General features: G+C 46.2%; 1 protein-coding gene across 1 annotated transcript in view; it reads left to right on the forward strand.

The window, feature by feature from the left end:
* The window catches only part of LOC133415695 (protocadherin-16-like), a 46686-nt gene that overhangs the window by 17702 nt on the left and 11660 nt on the right, over window positions 1–17324 (forward strand). Inside the window, 11 exon segments of the mRNA XM_061701966.1 lie at window positions 11469–11654; window positions 11860–12091; window positions 12422–12552; window positions 12554–12659; window positions 12734–13786; window positions 13871–14058; window positions 14150–14246; window positions 14938–15095; window positions 16024–16455; window positions 16741–17036; window positions 17111–17226. Coding sequence (XP_061557950.1) covers window positions 11469–11654; window positions 11860–12091; window positions 12422–12552; window positions 12554–12659; window positions 12734–13786; window positions 13871–14058; window positions 14150–14246; window positions 14938–15095; window positions 16024–16455; window positions 16741–17036; window positions 17111–17226 — 2995 coding nt within the window.

Genomic DNA, 17324 nt, shown 5'->3' on the forward strand with positions numbered 1-17324 from the left:
AAAGCGGCTGGAAATGTGTCGCTAACGCCAGCAGCTTCTTTATCTGCGCTCAGACTGTTTGTTTTGACTTTCCGCCGTGATTGGGGCCTCAGACAGCCACTTCCCCTCGCCGTGTATCGTCTCCGGCAGAATGTCCGCTTTCTCCGTCTTCACAATAGCGGCGGGGCTGACGGCTTCCTACGCTAGGCCGCCGCTTCCCGTCTTGGCTTCTAATAACGTCTGACAGCACAATGTCATAGCCGTCAGACTGGAAGTCCAGCAAACAGTCAATGATGGAGTTGAGCTTGCGAGGCTGGGAAAATTCTCGCCTCGAAGCAATTACGGTGTGAGGCCGATAGCCGATTTCAGGCCGGAAAACAGGAGGGCTAAACCAGCTGCGTTTGCTCCTGTTTGACACTTTGTTAGCATTTACCAACACGACAACAAAAGTGAGGTTGCCGAAATTTTTGTGGCAGGACAGAAAATAAATCTCAAATCTTTTGCTTTGTTTTTTTGTTTTTTTATGAGCATGAAGGCACAGTGGAAGAAGCCCATTCTCAATCCCACACCACCACCAAAACCAAAATGAGACAAGAAAGGAGGTGGAAAACACGCCAACAAAGCGGCCCCATGTGACACGACAGGATTGAACGCAGCGAAATCGTCCGCAGGAGGAAATGAGGGCTGTCAAAAGGAGCTATAAAAAGAACGCGGGTTCAAAGGGAAAATACCCCAAAAGTTGAGCGGCACAAGGCGGCCATTGTGGGTGCGCGGCGGGCGGCAATGCGCGCTCTGTGGACGGCGTGTTTTGGCGAGGCCTTCGGAGAGCCGTGCGCTTGACGTGTTTACGGACACCTGTCCAAACCGCCGCTGCTGTCGTTTTACTCGCACACGCGCACGCACACACGCTAGAAACTTACGAGCCAAAATTTGAGTTATGAGCAAGCTTCAGACATAAAGTGAAAACAGGGCAAAAGGAAGGCACTGAAAGTAAATTGGCAAGAGCACCGCGTTGTTGAGGTATAGAAAGGCCCAACAATCTTCTCTGTGGTGCGTCAAATTTACAAGTTATAATTACGGGGACTTTCAAATACTTTGGGCACGGCCAAATCTTCATGCTGCTCCGTCAACCTCGGTGCACTCAAAGGCAGCTTTGATCAGGCTCATAATCTTCGTTCCGACTCCCAGGCAGCTTTGCTCTGACCCGCCTTGCCCGACCTCCGAGTTCCCCACCCGCCTCCCCCAACATGTGATACGGGCGACCTCAACCACGTCTCGTCGGCCGCTGTGTGCGAACCGAGTCGGCGCCAAACGACGCCGGAGGTCCGCTCGGACCCGTGACTCCCCCCACCTCTAATCCCACCGCCGAGTCCAGTCTGAACCTGGCAACCTCCGCTTTTGGTCCTTAAACCTTCGGAAAACTGCAGTGGTGGGAAGTAACAAAATACAAATACTTTGTGACTGATTTTTCAGGTATCTGTACTTTTCGAGAAGCGAGCCGTCGTTCAGCCGATTTTTGTTTGTATGGTGGCAGTGAACTCGACTCACTTGACAACCGGTACAAGTTTGGCAGGTAAAATGGTAAATAATTATTCCCAAAAAGTGTCTTAAGCTTTTCATTGCTACTCCGAGTTGAAGTCTACTCGGTCAAAAACTAAACATAAAACAAAGAGTGACGTACACAAAACAACAAACGACAACAAAACAAACCACATAGGATCCGTTAGCTTGATGCTAACAAATAATAAGACAGGCTAACGCATACCATCGGTGTCACAGTGTTATGTTTGAACACAAACAGTGGAGCAACCCATGTAGACAGATAATATAACAATGCTCACAGGCATCTTTTCTCCTGTGCAAAGAACGACTACTATTAGTGCAGTATACAGCGGACGTCCGCATACTCACGGTTCGGCACCTGCAGATTCACGTATGCGTGGATTTTTTTTCCAATTTACATTTTTTTCATTTTTCTTTTTGTTTTCTATTTTTACTTATTGGTAGTTTATCCAATAACTTTTTGTGTAAAAAAAACAAAACAAAAAGGAACAAACAATTATCGGCATCGGGCCTAAAAATCGTATATCGGTCAGGCTCTTAGAAGAACGTGCAGGAGGTCATCTGTTCAATGGGTACTTCCTCCACAGAGCACCTTCTCCTCTCAGTTGTGCCCGTTGTCTGCACAAGCGATAAGGAAACGACTGGCCTGTAAAAAGATGGCAGATTATAATTGATTATAATTAGAGTCTCATTAGTTTTCTCCGGAAGCTTCCGTCTGCCAACGTGGAGACGATTCCGCGTTAAATTAATCCTCGTCGGATTGTCTTTCTTTCCCGGATTGAAGACGCTTTTGGGTGCGCTAAAGCAGCATTTGCAACCCAAGTTTAAATACATTTGAGTTCTCTGTATTCTTAGTTCCTCGAACTGCGTTTGTACACCACGCGATGCTGACACGCCAGCTACTGTAATTTGCTCCCTGGTGCTTACAAAAGAGCTCAAGTTGATCGCACGGTTAGCAGGCGAGTAGCCTAACTGGATTATATGGCGCCCCTTTGACCCCACCGCTGACCCGGGCCTGACCCTGCAGCCCGTAAGTCAAACGCGGGTCAGCGGAGAAGCGGCCGGCCGTTCGTCGCACGCTAGTTAGCCCAAAAGAAAAGGCAGAGAAAATTGAATGAGGGGCCTGTTGGATGAATTGTGGTGTTTGTGTGAGGCTAGCGCCAACAAGCTAAGGAATTCTATTGATTAGCCAACAGTACTAAATGTGTCGCACAAAAACACACACAGTCCTCAATGGACCTATCGTGATTACAGAGCCGCTCATTAGCTAATTGTGTTAAAAATGTACTTTCGAGAACAATGATTCTCAAAGTGTGGCACATGGGCTCTCTCTTGTGGTACCTCAAAGAATCACTGAATTAAAAACACATACGATTTACATTTAAAACACGCAATTCCGTCAAACCTAAATAGAACGAAGATTGTAGCTCTGCATACAGCCTGTTTAAGCTTCTTTTTATATAGCGCTGCTATAAAGTGCGATAGGACGTTTTTCTGACACGACCTGATGTTTTCACCTGTGACTTTCTTGAAGAAAGTTAGATATTTCCAAATATATTTAGACTGACAAAAGCAATAGCACACTCCTCTGTGACCAAGACACACATTTTGTACTCATGTTGCGTTTCAATCCCTCGAACTATGACGCTGCGTACATAAAAAAAAAAACGTATTTTTCCACGTACGATAGCGCTCATGTAAATGCTCATCGCTAAAAAAACACATCGTGGTGTACTTGGTCCAAAATGCTGACCTCACTTCTTTATATAAAATAAACTTGTGTGTTATTATGTTAGCGAACCTCACACATGACCTACATATCGCTTTACACAAATATAAATGTTTATATGGAAAAATAAGACGAGCTCCACTGGAAGATTATAGAGTCCAGTTTCATGTCCAATGAGATTGAATTTATATACTTTGTGGTCTAGTTTGAGTCAAGTTGTGTCCTTTTTCCTTTTTGACTGAAACCGTCTCGTAATGCACGCGAACCGCAGCGGCAGTGATGTAAGACGCGAGCAACGGCGACCGGTTTTCATCCGTGTTTTTGTTTGAGGTCGCTTGTTCTCAGAGGGGAAAGTGTATATTTTTTCCTTTCACTTAAGAAAAATCTAAATGTGAAGCCACAAGAGCCAAACGCAACCCAGCCGCTTTGATGTTGTGCAAACCGCAGCCATCTAACGTCTTTAAAAAGTTCTAAATAAAACACGTTTTTATATCGTGTTTTCTTTTCATCGCAAGGATGAAAACGATGCTAACTTCTTAAGCAAGAGCTATGGCACCAGCCAAATTAAACAATTCAAAGTAAAATAAGTTGTAACAAAAGAATTGGATCCTAGATAGCTTATTGCAGCGAAGCTGCTTATAAGTAATACTTTTTTTGTGTGTGAAGTGACACGCTTTGCCGTAGTCAGAAACAACATTCAGAAAAATTGCGATGAGAAAGAACATGAAGCTACGATTCCAACACACGATGCTCGCTCGAGAGCTTTTTAGGGCTAAACTCCCACTCCCAAAGTTTTGACTTTTAACTAAGGCTTAAAAAGGATGCTTACTTCTTTAGCACAAACTAAAACAAATAATCTCCACGTGAAGTTGTTACGAAAAAGAGTAAGAAGCCACAGCTTAGAACGCAAGATGTTACCTATCTTAAATGTAGCCAAATCCCATGCATCCATCCTTTTTCTGAGCCGCTTCTCCTCACGAGGGTCGCGGGAGCGCTGGAGCCCATCCCAGCTGTCATCGGGCAGGAGGCGGGGCACACCCTCAACTGGTTGCCAGCCCATCGCAGGGCACATAGAAACAAACAACCATTCGCACTCACAGTCATGCCTACGGGCAATTTAGCTAACCCTTTACAATTCCGACCTTAAACGGGTGGCTGACGCTCCAATACGCCAGGGAATAAAATCCTGTGGCATTCAAGTCGGGGAGAGGAATAGGAAGAAGAAAAAAAAAAAGATTCTTTGCTTTCGCCACCGCTTCCTGGCCGTGTTTTTATTGGATAAGATGCCACAATGCTAAAACTGAATATACACTATACGCATTCTGCATCCAGGATGGAAGACGTGATTTGGACAAAAGTATTTGTACGCCTACAGGAAGACAAAACGTGACGGAAAAGATGAATTGTTGATTCTGCTGCCAAAGTGCAAAAGAAGGCACGATATGCTCGTCAACACTTGCTTTTCCCTCTCCAATGCTCACAAATGAGCACTAAAAAGCTTGATAGTCGCCATTTGTAAGTTGGTTGGGGTCACCATTTTTCACAATTTGAAGTTTTAAGGTCAAAGCAAGGTCAACTGAGTCAAACAATAAAATGCATCATTTCTCCATAATTTTTATCTGAACTTGGTGGACAGGTAGTAGGTATGGAACCGCTTGACTGTTTTTATTTTTTATGGTGATTGGCTCTTGTCCTGAGGTGGTCGCCTGAGGTCAAAGTTCACTAGTCATAACAACAAAAATCACTTTGACGCAAACGACATGGAGTCATATCTCAAATTAAAGGCGTCGACAAGGGCTTTCAAGATCACTAGATAGCTTGACAAAATATTCGACTTTGATGATCCAACCATCCATTTTCTGTAGTGCTTATGGTCACACGGGTCAGGGGTGTGCTGGCGCCTAACCCAGCTATCCTCGGGCGAGAGGCGGGGTACACCCTGAACTGGTCGCCAGCCAATCACAGGGCACATAGAAACAAACAACCGTTCGGCACTCACATTCACACCTACGGGCAACTTAGTGTCTTCAATCAACCTACCACGCATGCTTTTGGGATGTGGGAGGAAACCGGAGTGCCCGGAGAAAAGCCACGCAGGCACGGGGAGAACATGCAAACTCCAGACAGGCGGGGCCGGGATTTGAACCCCGGTCCTCAGAACTGCGAGGCAGATGCGCTAACCAGTCGTGCCGCCACTATGATTAAGTAATACAGGAAAAATGTGTGTTTCGCTGAAAAATCAGTGTAAAGATTTAACCCAGACTTTTTCAAGTCTATAGTTCTCATGATGACCTAATGGCTCAAAACACAATTTAGTGGCTGACTTTGACCCAAGACTTTTGTCTGTACATACTTAGCACACATTTTGCAGCCGCAACTGTGAAGACATTGTCCATTTTCCTCCCTCCACCTCTTCCTCTCTGATAACCGACACCCAGAGCGCTTCATTAAAAATTCCTCTTTGCGGTTAGCGAGGTTAAAGTCTTCGCTCCTCTCAATCAAACACACGCGTATGTGTTGATCTTTTTCTGGCACCAGACGGGGTTTAAATGAGCAGTTATAAATATTCAAGACCAGCTGTCCGTCACGGCCCGCAGCATCCACTTCTATGAGGGTTCAAACCCACGCTCGCATGTGGAGGAGGAGCTCTTTTGACCGACCGATAGGATCGGAGGCGGCGGCTTATCGTGCTGCAGAGTCGGCGGCGGTGATGTCATCGCTTATTGTGCTCCTTCCTCTCGGCCCGTGACCCCGTTTTCTGTGGCTTTCCTTCTCCTGCCCGAGTGTTGCCTGATCGCATTCAGACAAACAATAGGCACGCTTCCATAGCTATAAGCCACCGGACAGATGTTCCAGATAGTAGCGACTTGCATTGTTCTTGTTTAGGGTGCAGGAAGTCACCCTAAGCCTATTTAGGGTGCAGGGAGTCTGCCATTTTGGTTCGGAGCGAACATTTTAGGTCCGATTGGCTCAGTTACCTCCAACTAAATTTTAAACACAAATTTGTGCCCTGAAGCTAGTTTCACGTAGCAACATGAAATTTGGTAGACGCGTCTATCACGAGTAGACAAATAAAAAAGTCTCAAAGTGCCATGTCCAAAAAGACACAAGAAGTTTGACATTTTGGTTTGAAGCGGACATTTTAGGCCCGATTGGCTGCGTTGTGCCAAACTGAATTAAAAAAAACTAAATTCAAAGTTGGTAGACATGTCTATCACAAGTGGACGCACAAAAAAGGCTCATAAAGCCATGTTGGTTCAAAGTGGGCAATTTAGGCCTTATTGGCTTATTGGCTGAATTTGAAAATGAATCATAATTTTAACTGAGTATATGTTAAAGCGTGTAGTGTGCAAACTAACGCATAATTGGTCACTAGCATGAACATGCTTGACCTAGTAATGCTAGCTTGTTCTCTCCGCTTTTGGGTCAGAAACCGCTGTTTTTTGAGAAGTTCTACTGCTGATTACCAACGACTGGAAACAGAAAACAAAAATTTCCTGGTGAAAGAAGAGAGTCTATTCTTTTCTTTTGATGGGTATATTGTCCCAGAACACTGCCTTCCGTGGCTCTTGAAACATCAGTCGAAATGCTCTGATACGGCTGGCAACCTGGGGAACTCTGCTTTGAAAACAGCTGGCAGTCAATGAGTTAAGGATGTTGCTAGTTTCGACTGGACAATTACGAAAGGTTTTAGGGTGGCCACAGTTTGACATTAGTTCATACGTTTTGGCAAATTTGGAGCGTGGCGAAAGTCTTGTTCTCGTCGTTCCTCTTTTCCCTCATTATGTTCATCAGCGACGCGAGCACACTGTTTTTCTTTCCCCAAATATAGAAGTAAATCTCTTTGCTGCGTCCCATTTCCCTCAACCCATTTAACCTCTCATCCCTCTCGAAATTCCAATAATAATTTCCAGCTGTGAACGCCACATGAAAGTCGCGGCTGTAATAGGGTGATGAAAGGAGCGGCGAGGGGAGATGCTCCGGAGGAAAAATAAGAGGGAGGAGGCGAGGGGGGGCTTCACTCCCAAGGTCTCATGTTATCATCGGCCCTGCCTTTTGTCTCATTGTCAAAATAAAACACCCCCCCCACGAAATCCCCTCGCCTCGCTCTGTAGATCTTAATTGTGCTCAACTCGTCAGCGCCGGAGGAACAAATTGATTAGGAGGCTTGGGAGGGCTGAATGTGAGGAATGTGTCGAGAGGAAGAAGGAAAAAAAAAGCAGTCAAAACAGCAGAACGATGTTTTTGCAGTCAATCCTCACTAGTCCAGGTGTCTGTCTTTTTAGGTTTGACATACACTGGCCAAATTGCACACTAGCAATGAACAGGACCACTCGAAATAATCCGCAGAGTCAAAACAAAATACTCCGTAAATGGTGCACATAATAGTCAGTGTGTTTTCTACTCTGGTGATCCATGTTAACCGATACCTTACAGAATAGAAACGGGAAAAAAAGGAAACAACTCAAACTTTTCCTCAAAGTCAAAAACCAACATGACATGCAAGCACACACAATGTATGTGTCGTGATGTCATGCCAGTTATTCATGATAGCCGCCATCCTGCACAAAGTAAACACAAGAACTAGAGATAATCCACAGAGTCAAACAAATAGTCCACAGGAAGCTTGGTCACATGTGTCATAATTCATGTTTGTTCCTTTGGTTATTTGTGATAACTGCGGCCAACACAAATGAACAAAACAACTTGAAGTAATCCACAAAGTCAAAACTCATTGTCACGCGCAGCACGATTTGAAATAATAAAAGATAGATCACACGTGTACATTTCAAAATGACTGCGCTCGCTCAAGTTCTTCATGATAACCGCCATCTTTCACAAAAGAAATCAACAGAATAACCAGAAAAAAATCCACAAAATCAAATGTGTCTACAGCAAGTTCGGTAATGTGTGATAGTTAATGAATTCAGTTCTCTAGTTATTTATGACAGCCGTCACTTTCACCTTCCGCAATGTACGTGTCATGACTAATGCAATTCCTCCTCTCACCAGTTATATATATACCGACCGGCCTCCTTGCACAATAGAAATAAACAACTAGAAATAATCCACAAAGTAAAAAAAATAAAATGAAAAAAAGTCAAGGCACACTTAGTCGTGCAGTTTCACGTGTCAAAATGAATGTGATTACTCCTCCTCAAATTATTTGTGATAACCGGCAACTTGCATAACAGAAACAATCCTCAAAGTCAAAAAAAGTCCAAGGCACAATTGGTCACGTCCTAATTAATGCAATCCCTCCTCTTTGTATTCATAACCACCTCCACCTTGCCCAATAGCAAAAAAAAAAAACACAATCACTCAAAATACCTACAAAATCCAAAAAGCCCATGGGAAGCTGGGCAAATGAGAGTGCAATACACTACTACTGTTCCTTCTACTATTATTATTGTTATCGTTCACATTCCACCTGTTGTTGTGTTTGTCTTGTATTTATTGCGTTGAGCATTTTGTGAACATAAAATGTGGCGCGCAAATAAATCTCTGCTTACTTAAAAGGTTAAACCTCGAGCATGTCGGCTAAATTTATGTTAGCGCCTTCACGTGGCACGCAGCTGTTTTGTCGACACGCTTCACGTCGACCATTTTTTCCGCCGAAAAAGTCGTCTTAAAGTCAGCGTGCAGCTGCAAAGACCCGTTGGACTGTCAGGACCACACTGCAAACATCCTGCGAGGCCATCGTGACCATTTTGGGACAGAAATGACATATGGCTCATAGAGATCCTTTCGATTAGCTTCATATGCTCCTGACTCATTTTAGGGGATGCTGGGAAACCCGCCACCTTGCACAACAGAAATCAACAGAAAGACTAGAAATAATTCACAAAGTTAAAAAAAAGTCTGCGCTATATTCAGACGCATGAAAGCGCAAAGTAGCGTACTGCCATTGCTGCTCTCGTCAGTTATTTATGATAACAGCCACCTCTCACAATTGAAATCAACAGAATGACTAGAGGTAATCCGTAAAGTAAAATAAATCCACTTGACATTCTTGAACGCGTCTAGTTATAACTATTGCTATCGCCCGTCTCATCCATTCTTCATGATAAACGTTGCCTTGTACGATAGCTATGACCAGAACAGCTAAAAATTATCTCCAAAGTAAAAAAAAAAAAAAAAAAAAAACACTCAGGCACATGTAAGCGCAAAGTAATGTACGTGTCATAACTTTTGCGATCTCTCCTCTTAACAATTATTAATGACAACCACCACCTCGCACAATAGAAATCAACAGAACAACTAGAAACAATCTACAAAGTCTAAAAAGCCCACCGTACACTCCTGCATGATGTACGCGTCTTACTAAATTACTAACAATTTGTTTTAACGATGATTCGGTTTGCATCACGATTGGAGGTTGCCAATTCAATTCAACAATATTGGTTCATCTTGAACGATACGATACGATTCGGTGGCTTGACATCGATATGTCATATCATGCGATATAAATACCTGGATACTGGACTGGGCAGGTGAAACTTCCTAATAAAAAGGTATCACGTAAAATTTATTATGGATACATTAATGGCAATGCATTCACACTTTATTTGAATACAGTGCAACTAACCTCTCTTCAGGTTGGATTAACACTAGGTTTACCTGCTACCTCTGACGTTTTTCACCACAGAAACAATGCAAATGTTAAGAATAACCCCACTTACTGTAATTGATCACAAAGTACGTCATGCTCAAATGTACTAATGGTGTTTATTACTACTCACTCACTTGCTGTCTCGATGTGTGCAGGAGTGAGTAGCTTGTAACAAACAGTACGGCTAACTAGCTGTGGTGTTAGCGCTTCGTGTTCACCAACCTTTTAGCTCTCATGGGTGGGGAAAGTGCTCGAAATGTCTCACGAATTGATATTTGCCTCGTTCCCGGTGATTTCCAGTTCTCATATTACTTGGAGACGACAGCGGTCAGCAAAAGTTGTTTGCTTGCGTGTCATGTTTCCTCCTCGATCGTTTTATTGATTCTTCTGATTTAAGCTTCGCGGGACGTTCGCGGTTTTTTGGGGTTTTTTTGCCCTCGACTTGTGCTGCTTTCCTGCACTGCGCATGCGCATGACGCAGGTACTGCGCAGGGGATCCTGGGAGATGTGGTTTGCTACTCAGACCGGCCCACTCAATAGCGTCAGAAAAAAAAAATAGTGTAATACTCCCATGATCCCTTGAGACGTCACAGACTTAATGTAATGCTTAACATATTGATCATTAAAAGTGCTAAAGACACACACATCCATATAAAGTTATTTCCTAGTATCAACATCATCAATTGATTATTTTTTAAAATGTTTTAAATTTATATATTTTCGTCTGGAAGGCATCGATCCAGTTGGATGTAGGACTAAAAAATGGATACATCGATATTAAGATTGAATCGCTACGCCAATACTTACTAACTATTGCAACCGCTCCTCTCGCCAGTTATTCATAACAGCCATCTCCCACAATAGGAATCACCAGAATGACGAAAAATAAGATGCCAAGTAAATAATTTTTTTTTTTTTTTTTTAAAGTCCCCAAAACACTGTGCATGCACATGCAAGCACAAAGTACCTTACGCATCTCAGAACTTTTGCAATCGTGATAACCGCCACTTTGCACAATAGAAATCAACAGAACGACTTGGAATGATCTACAAAGTCCACAAAAAGTTTTGTCTTTTTTTTTTTTTGTCTTTTTTTTTTGTCTTTTAACTATTGCAGTCGCTCCTCCTTACCACCACTTTGCACAATAGGAATCAACAGAATGACAAGAAATAATAACCAAAATGTCAAGAGTACATGAGAGCGTGATGTATGTTTTATTAACTATTGTGATCAGTCTTCTCGCCCCATAGCATAACACAAATTGATGGAAAGACTAGAAATAATACAAAAAGTCAAATAAGTCCACAGCACATTCGATCACGTGCCTGCAATGGAATGTATGGGCCATATAATCAATTCAATGAATTAGATATTCAATATTGTTACACTGTCTGTCTACATGTGGTGAAGCATCGTTTGCGTTCAAATATCTGTCGCTTAAAGGGCTATGCTATAACAGCGCAACTATTGATGCTATTTGTTAGCCCGTCTATGCCGTTTTGCATTGTGTGCCATTCACGATAAGCTTTTTTTTTTAATTTTATTCCCGGTCTCACTTGGCGTCGCTTTCTCCTTTTGGCTCAGGTGTCCGCCACGGACGGCGACCGCGGTTCCTTCGGCGGCGTGTCGTACGCGCTGGCTCCCTCTGGCGGTGCGGCGGCCGCTTACTTCGTCGTCGACGGGGAGAGCGGGCAGCTGTGCACCGGCGCGGTCGTGGACCGCGACGAAGGGCTGGACGCGTTCGAGCTGACGATCACCGCGACTGACGGGGTAAGGAACAGCATTTCGGTGTGGGTCAGACAGTCTGGCATTTGTCTTTCCCTCTGATTTGCAACTATGAAGCGAAGAGGAAACACGTTGATTGCTGTCTGTGGCCATGAAAAAGAGGATGTTAATCCTCCCTGCAGTGAGATAAGGTTTTCCATATCAATTCCGCCGGCTCATCTGAAAACCACTGTCGCTTTTACCCTCTAAGGGTGGCCTGAGCTCGGCGGCCCGGGTGAGAGTGTCGGTGGCCGACGTCAACGACAACAGGCCCGCCTTTTACCCGGTTCTCTACACGGTCAGCCTGAGTGCCCACAGTGCCCCCGGAACCTCTGTCGTCAGGGTGACGGCCCGCGATCCGGACGCCGGGCAGAACGGCCGGGTGACGTACCGAGCGACACCTGGGGGAAGTTCTGCCTTCTTCACCCTCAACAAAGATACAGGTACGTTCATAAGCCAAACAGTTAGGTGCCGAAATTTGCATGGTGAACCAGTTCGCTCCGGCACCTGTTGCATGGGTGGGGTAACCGAGACCCAAATTTAGGTAGGTTGGAGAAATCCAGTGGTAGAAGCACAAGTCAGACTTTACCATAATGCAGTGATTCCCAACCACCCAATTTCACTTAATTCGTCTGAAAATTAGATTTGCAAAGGGGTGGAACATTTCTTGTAAATTTCCATAGGAATTCAAGCTGTGGAGTTTTGAAAATATTCTAAATTGAAAACTTTCCATGGTATGATTTCTCAAACATCCTCCTTTCTGGGCCCCTTAGGTGTGATATCCCTTTCGCGCTCGCTCCACGGCAAAGCCAACTCGATCATCTCCATGGTGATATCGGCCGAGGACGGCGGTGGCCTGACTGCCCCGGTGGACGCTAGGGTGAACGTGAGCGTGGTGGGGGCGTTCCATATCGTCGCCTGTGTTCGAGCAGCCGCAGTACTTCTTCACCGTGTCCGAGGACGTTCTCCGGGGCACGGCGGTGGGCGTGGTCCGCGCTGCGACTAAGACTGGTCAGGGAATGGTATCTCATTAAGTTAGGTTTTCAGACATACATTTTTTAATGTCCACTATGTCTTTGGTTCAGCTCTTTCCAAAGACATCTTCTACTCCATCTCTTCCGGAGATCCCGATGGTTATTTCACTGTGGACAGTGCAACCGGAACCATCCGCACCGCCCTTCCCCTGGACCATGAAACCTTCCCAAGACTGGACCTGGAGATCCAGGCACGCTTCGGCTCCCCTCCCGCTTTTGGGACCAGTCGTGTGCGCATATCAGTCTCGGACATCAACGACAACGCACCCGCCTTCCTGCCCTCTTCATCTGAGTCCCTGCTCCTGCCCGAGGTCACCAAGATGGGAACGATCATCTACCACATTCAGGCATCAGACAAGGACTCTGGTCATAACGGTCAGCTGAGCTTCGACTTGGTGTCAGCCGGAGTTGCGGGCAGCGGCGGCCAGAGGACGTTCGGCGTGGATCGAGGCAGCGGGGAGATGCGTCTGATAGGCGGTCTGTCCTATGAGACCATCCCCCGCTATGACCTTCAGGTGGTGGCCAAAGATGGCGGAGCACCTCAGCTGAGCTCCACCTTCACCCTGGTGGTTCACATACAGGTGCAGGACGCTCAGGGCCCCCACTTTGACACTCTGACATACCGCGTGGAGCTTCGAGAGAATGTGCCTCTCAACACACGCTTCCTCCAGGTTCGAGCTCTTAACAAAGACACCTCTGGGAACGGCGGAAGCGCCTCCTCATCTCCCGACATTTCGTACCGGCTCCGGCCTGACGGGGATGCAGCTGGCTTTGGCATCATGCCTGATAGTGGTTGGCTGTTTGTGCGAAGTTCTCTGGACCGGGAAGTCAAGGACATGTACCTGCTGACCGTTGTGGCCACCTCGGGCCAAAGCGGGACAGGAAGGACTGGCAGCGCCACCGTCAGGGTAACAGTGACGGACGAAAACGACAACTCCCCCAAGCTCACCCAGGACAGGGTGTTCCTGGCAGTGCGGGAGAACCTGCTGGCGGGGACGGGCTTTGGTAGGGTATCGGCGATGGACCGAGATGCAGGACTGAATGCACGACTTACCTACAGGCTGCTGCACGCTGATAGACACTTTCAGATTAACGCGCAGACAGGTGAAGATGGAGACCAAAGCGGTTTGTCTTGCCGTTGTTAGTTACTCATCTGTTTTGTTTTTGTTTTTCATTCTTCCCTTCAAGGGGAAATCAGCACTCGGCAGCCACTGGACAGGGAGCAGCAGTCTAGCTTCCAGTTGGTGGTGGTGGTGCAAGACAGTGGCACGCCTCCCCGAACCGCCACCGGGACCGCTCACGTCAGCGTGCTGGACGAAAACGACCACGCTCCCAGTTTCAGCCATGCCCGACCCAACCGAGAACTGATCTTTCAGGTTACAATTGTCCTAAATCAGTGAGGAGATGTTCAATCTGATTCCTTGAAGAAGTACAACGCAAATGTTTAATAATGTTTGCCCGTCGTAGGTGGATGAGGGGCTTCCGTCTGGTACTGTCCTAGGTACGGTGTCAGCCAAGGACCCGGATGAGGGTGAAAACAGCACCATCTACTACTCTTTAGCAGGCAAGATTTACTGTACAGAAACATTTCAGATTCCAGCCTACATTTATTGCAGAGGTGGGGAACTTGAGTCACCGATTTTAGGACTTGGAACTTGGCTAAAACTGAATTGTGAAATGACTCAGACTTAAGCTACACCACTTGAAGTCTTGCCTGTTTACATTTAAAATCCTTTACAAGACAGTGTGCCGTTTGTTTCTGAAAGACGTTATTTTTTGTGTAGTGTGCGCAAACCTGGCAACTCACCAGTGCTAAGTGCAGCGGCCACCTTGTGAAGCGAGTAAACATGACAGGAGATACATAGATTATGACATTTTGATTCAAAGATTCTGTGTTAGAAAAAGAAAATAGCAACATGCCCTACAATGTACAAAGATTATTATTAGCTACAACTATTTTAGCTCACTTATAGCTGGTTTCTGCCGGTTAAGTGTTTCATTGAGAAAACAAAGTAATAGACAATACAGTTTGCTATTATTAAAAAACTATCATTGCGAATGTACATCTCCCTAACACAAGTATAGATAGTGAGTACAAAGTGGTCAATGTTGTGACTGAGCAAGATTGTATGACTTGACTAGTGACTTGCTGAACCCAAGTACTATTGAGTTGACTTGCTTGATCGTTGCCTGAGTCACTTGGAACTTGAGACATACTTATGACTTCTTGTCTCATACTATGATTTCCTCCAAAGGCTCCAGAGTGGAGCGCTTCTCCCTGAATGCCGCCACCGGGGAGCTCCGAACCGCCGCCCCGCTGAGGCGGGCAGAACGTGCAGAGTACGCCTTGACCGTGACCGCTGCCGACCACGGAACGCCGAGCCTCAGCTCTGCCTGCCAGCTGCGGATACAAGTAATCGCACCCCCTCAGCATATCCAGAATTGGTGTCTGGAGCTAAAAAGAAGGGGAAAAAAGTGTCACGCCACAGTCTTTTTATAGTTATTTCCTCAGTGCGGCCTGTCAAGAAAATTGGGTGAATATGAGACCGGGGTCCTATGCCTATGCAAACAAAAGAATCCCTGCAATCTGTTTGAGTGCTTCCTGACCTAAAGGTTAGTGGAGTAACCAGAACATCGACTTGTTGTCATGAACTCGGGCCAATCCCTGCAGATCAGCACTGGTATTTTAGGGGATGGCGAAAAGCTTTTAGTGAGTTCAGAAAGGAAAAGGTTGCTAATCTGAGGAGGGGGTGGCGGGCCTCGTCTTAGATTTCTCCTCACCACGCCGAGATTAGACAGGGGAAACGGTCACCTCGGAATCAAACGCTCCCAGATGACGTGACGAGAGCCAGCTGCGTACAATAGCAGCGAGTGGAAGGTGCCATAACCACCTTACACAATCGAAATGAATCCAACTAGAAATATTGCGTCGAGTAAAAACACAGTCATGCTTGGCCACACTTCATATGTGATCTCTCCTCTGACAAGTCATTCGTGATAACAGTCACTTGAAATAAAGCAACCACTTTCATTGTTTTACATGTTTTAATGTAATCAAGCAGGAATTAATTTAGTGAAGGAATTGCACGCAACGTCTTCATGCAGGGGGCTGTAATTATCTTCATTACATAAAGAGACAGACTTTAGCTCAAGGTTGCTTCTAGGGAGGTTCTGGCTTGATTTCTTCTAGCTGTATTGCCTTCAGAATCCCTCAAGACTTAGTAATGGACCAGATGCAGACTCTTTACCTCCATAATCAAATCAAATCAAATCAAGTGATTGGAGTGGGCAGGTCTTGCGTGAGAAACATTGACCCAGCTTTTCCCTCTCCTGGTCTGCAGGTTCTGAGCTCCGCCAAGTCGTCCCCGAAGCCCAACGTGCTGTCTATGACGCTGAACGTTGTAGAAGGAGCTCTTCCAGGTTCCGTGGTGGGCTCAGTACACCAGCCAGAAGCTGCCAGCCCGGAAGGCCAGGTCACGTACCTGGTGGTGGGCGGGACGGACAGAGACGGGACCTTCATGGTGGACCGCTTGAAGGGCGACGTGTACCTGCTGCAGGAGCTGGACTACGAGAAGGGTTCAGAGTACACGCTGCACGTGGAGGTGTCCGACTTCTTCCGGGCCTTTCCTAGCAGCCACCTCGTAAAACTGAGCATCCAGGTGCAGGACAGCAATGACCATTCCCCACAGTTCACAGAAGATCCCGTGACCATCGTCGTCCCTGAGAACCTCCAACCGGGAGCCTCCATTTACACCGTTCAGGCTGTGGACAAGGTACCACAACAAAGATTCTTCTTCTAAAGTCATTTTAACGTGCTCATGTAATGGCTGTCAGCTAGCGCTCTGCGCCAGTACATTAGCGCAGCTCACCTCCCCAACGCATGGGTTCAAGCTGAGGGGTGGCCCGTTACACTCACACGAGGGCATTTTGAACAGACAGTTACTCACGGTAACCTCCACCTTGGACAATAGAAATAAACACAACAACTAAAATTAATCCACAAAAGTCATTGGAGCATTTTTCAGTGGATGTAAGTGAACAGCTGTGTCTATGCACAGGACGGCAGCGGTCCCAACAGCGAGCTGCGCTACTCCATGGGGTACCACTGGCCGGACCAGGCTGACCTCCTTATATTGGACCCAGTCAGTGGTGTCCTCACCCTGGGGGAGACGTTGGACCGCGAAACCACTCCGTCTCTTCACCTGGTGGTCCGGGCCACCGACCAAGCGCTGGACCCCTTGCAGAGGCGCTGGGGTTCGATCACAGTGCAACTGTTTGTCACCGACCAAAACGACAACGCACCGGTCTTCAACTCGCCGGCGGCCGTCAGCGTGATGGAGGATCAGCCCGTCGGGTATGTTAGCTTGTGTGTCTAATCTTGAAAATGTTCCTGGAATTTAACTGGGTTTTCGCTTTATTCCCGGACAGCTTTGTGATTTTGTATGTGATGGCTCAGGATGAGGACGAAGGGGAAAATGGCCTAGTGTCGTACAGAATCCAGACGGGAAACAGTGCTGGTCACTTCAGTCTGAACCCAAACAGCGGTAAGCAGACCTGCTTCCACCAAGTGGGGGTTCAGGAGAAGCCCACCAGCTGAACACGGTGTTCCACGGCGCAGGACACTCTGCACTAGACGATTTTT

This window comes from Phycodurus eques, chromosome 17, assembly GCF_024500275.1.
Source record: "Phycodurus eques isolate BA_2022a chromosome 17, UOR_Pequ_1.1, whole genome shotgun sequence".
NCBI classification, from domain to species: Eukaryota; Metazoa; Chordata; class Actinopteri; order Syngnathiformes; family Syngnathidae; genus Phycodurus; species Phycodurus eques.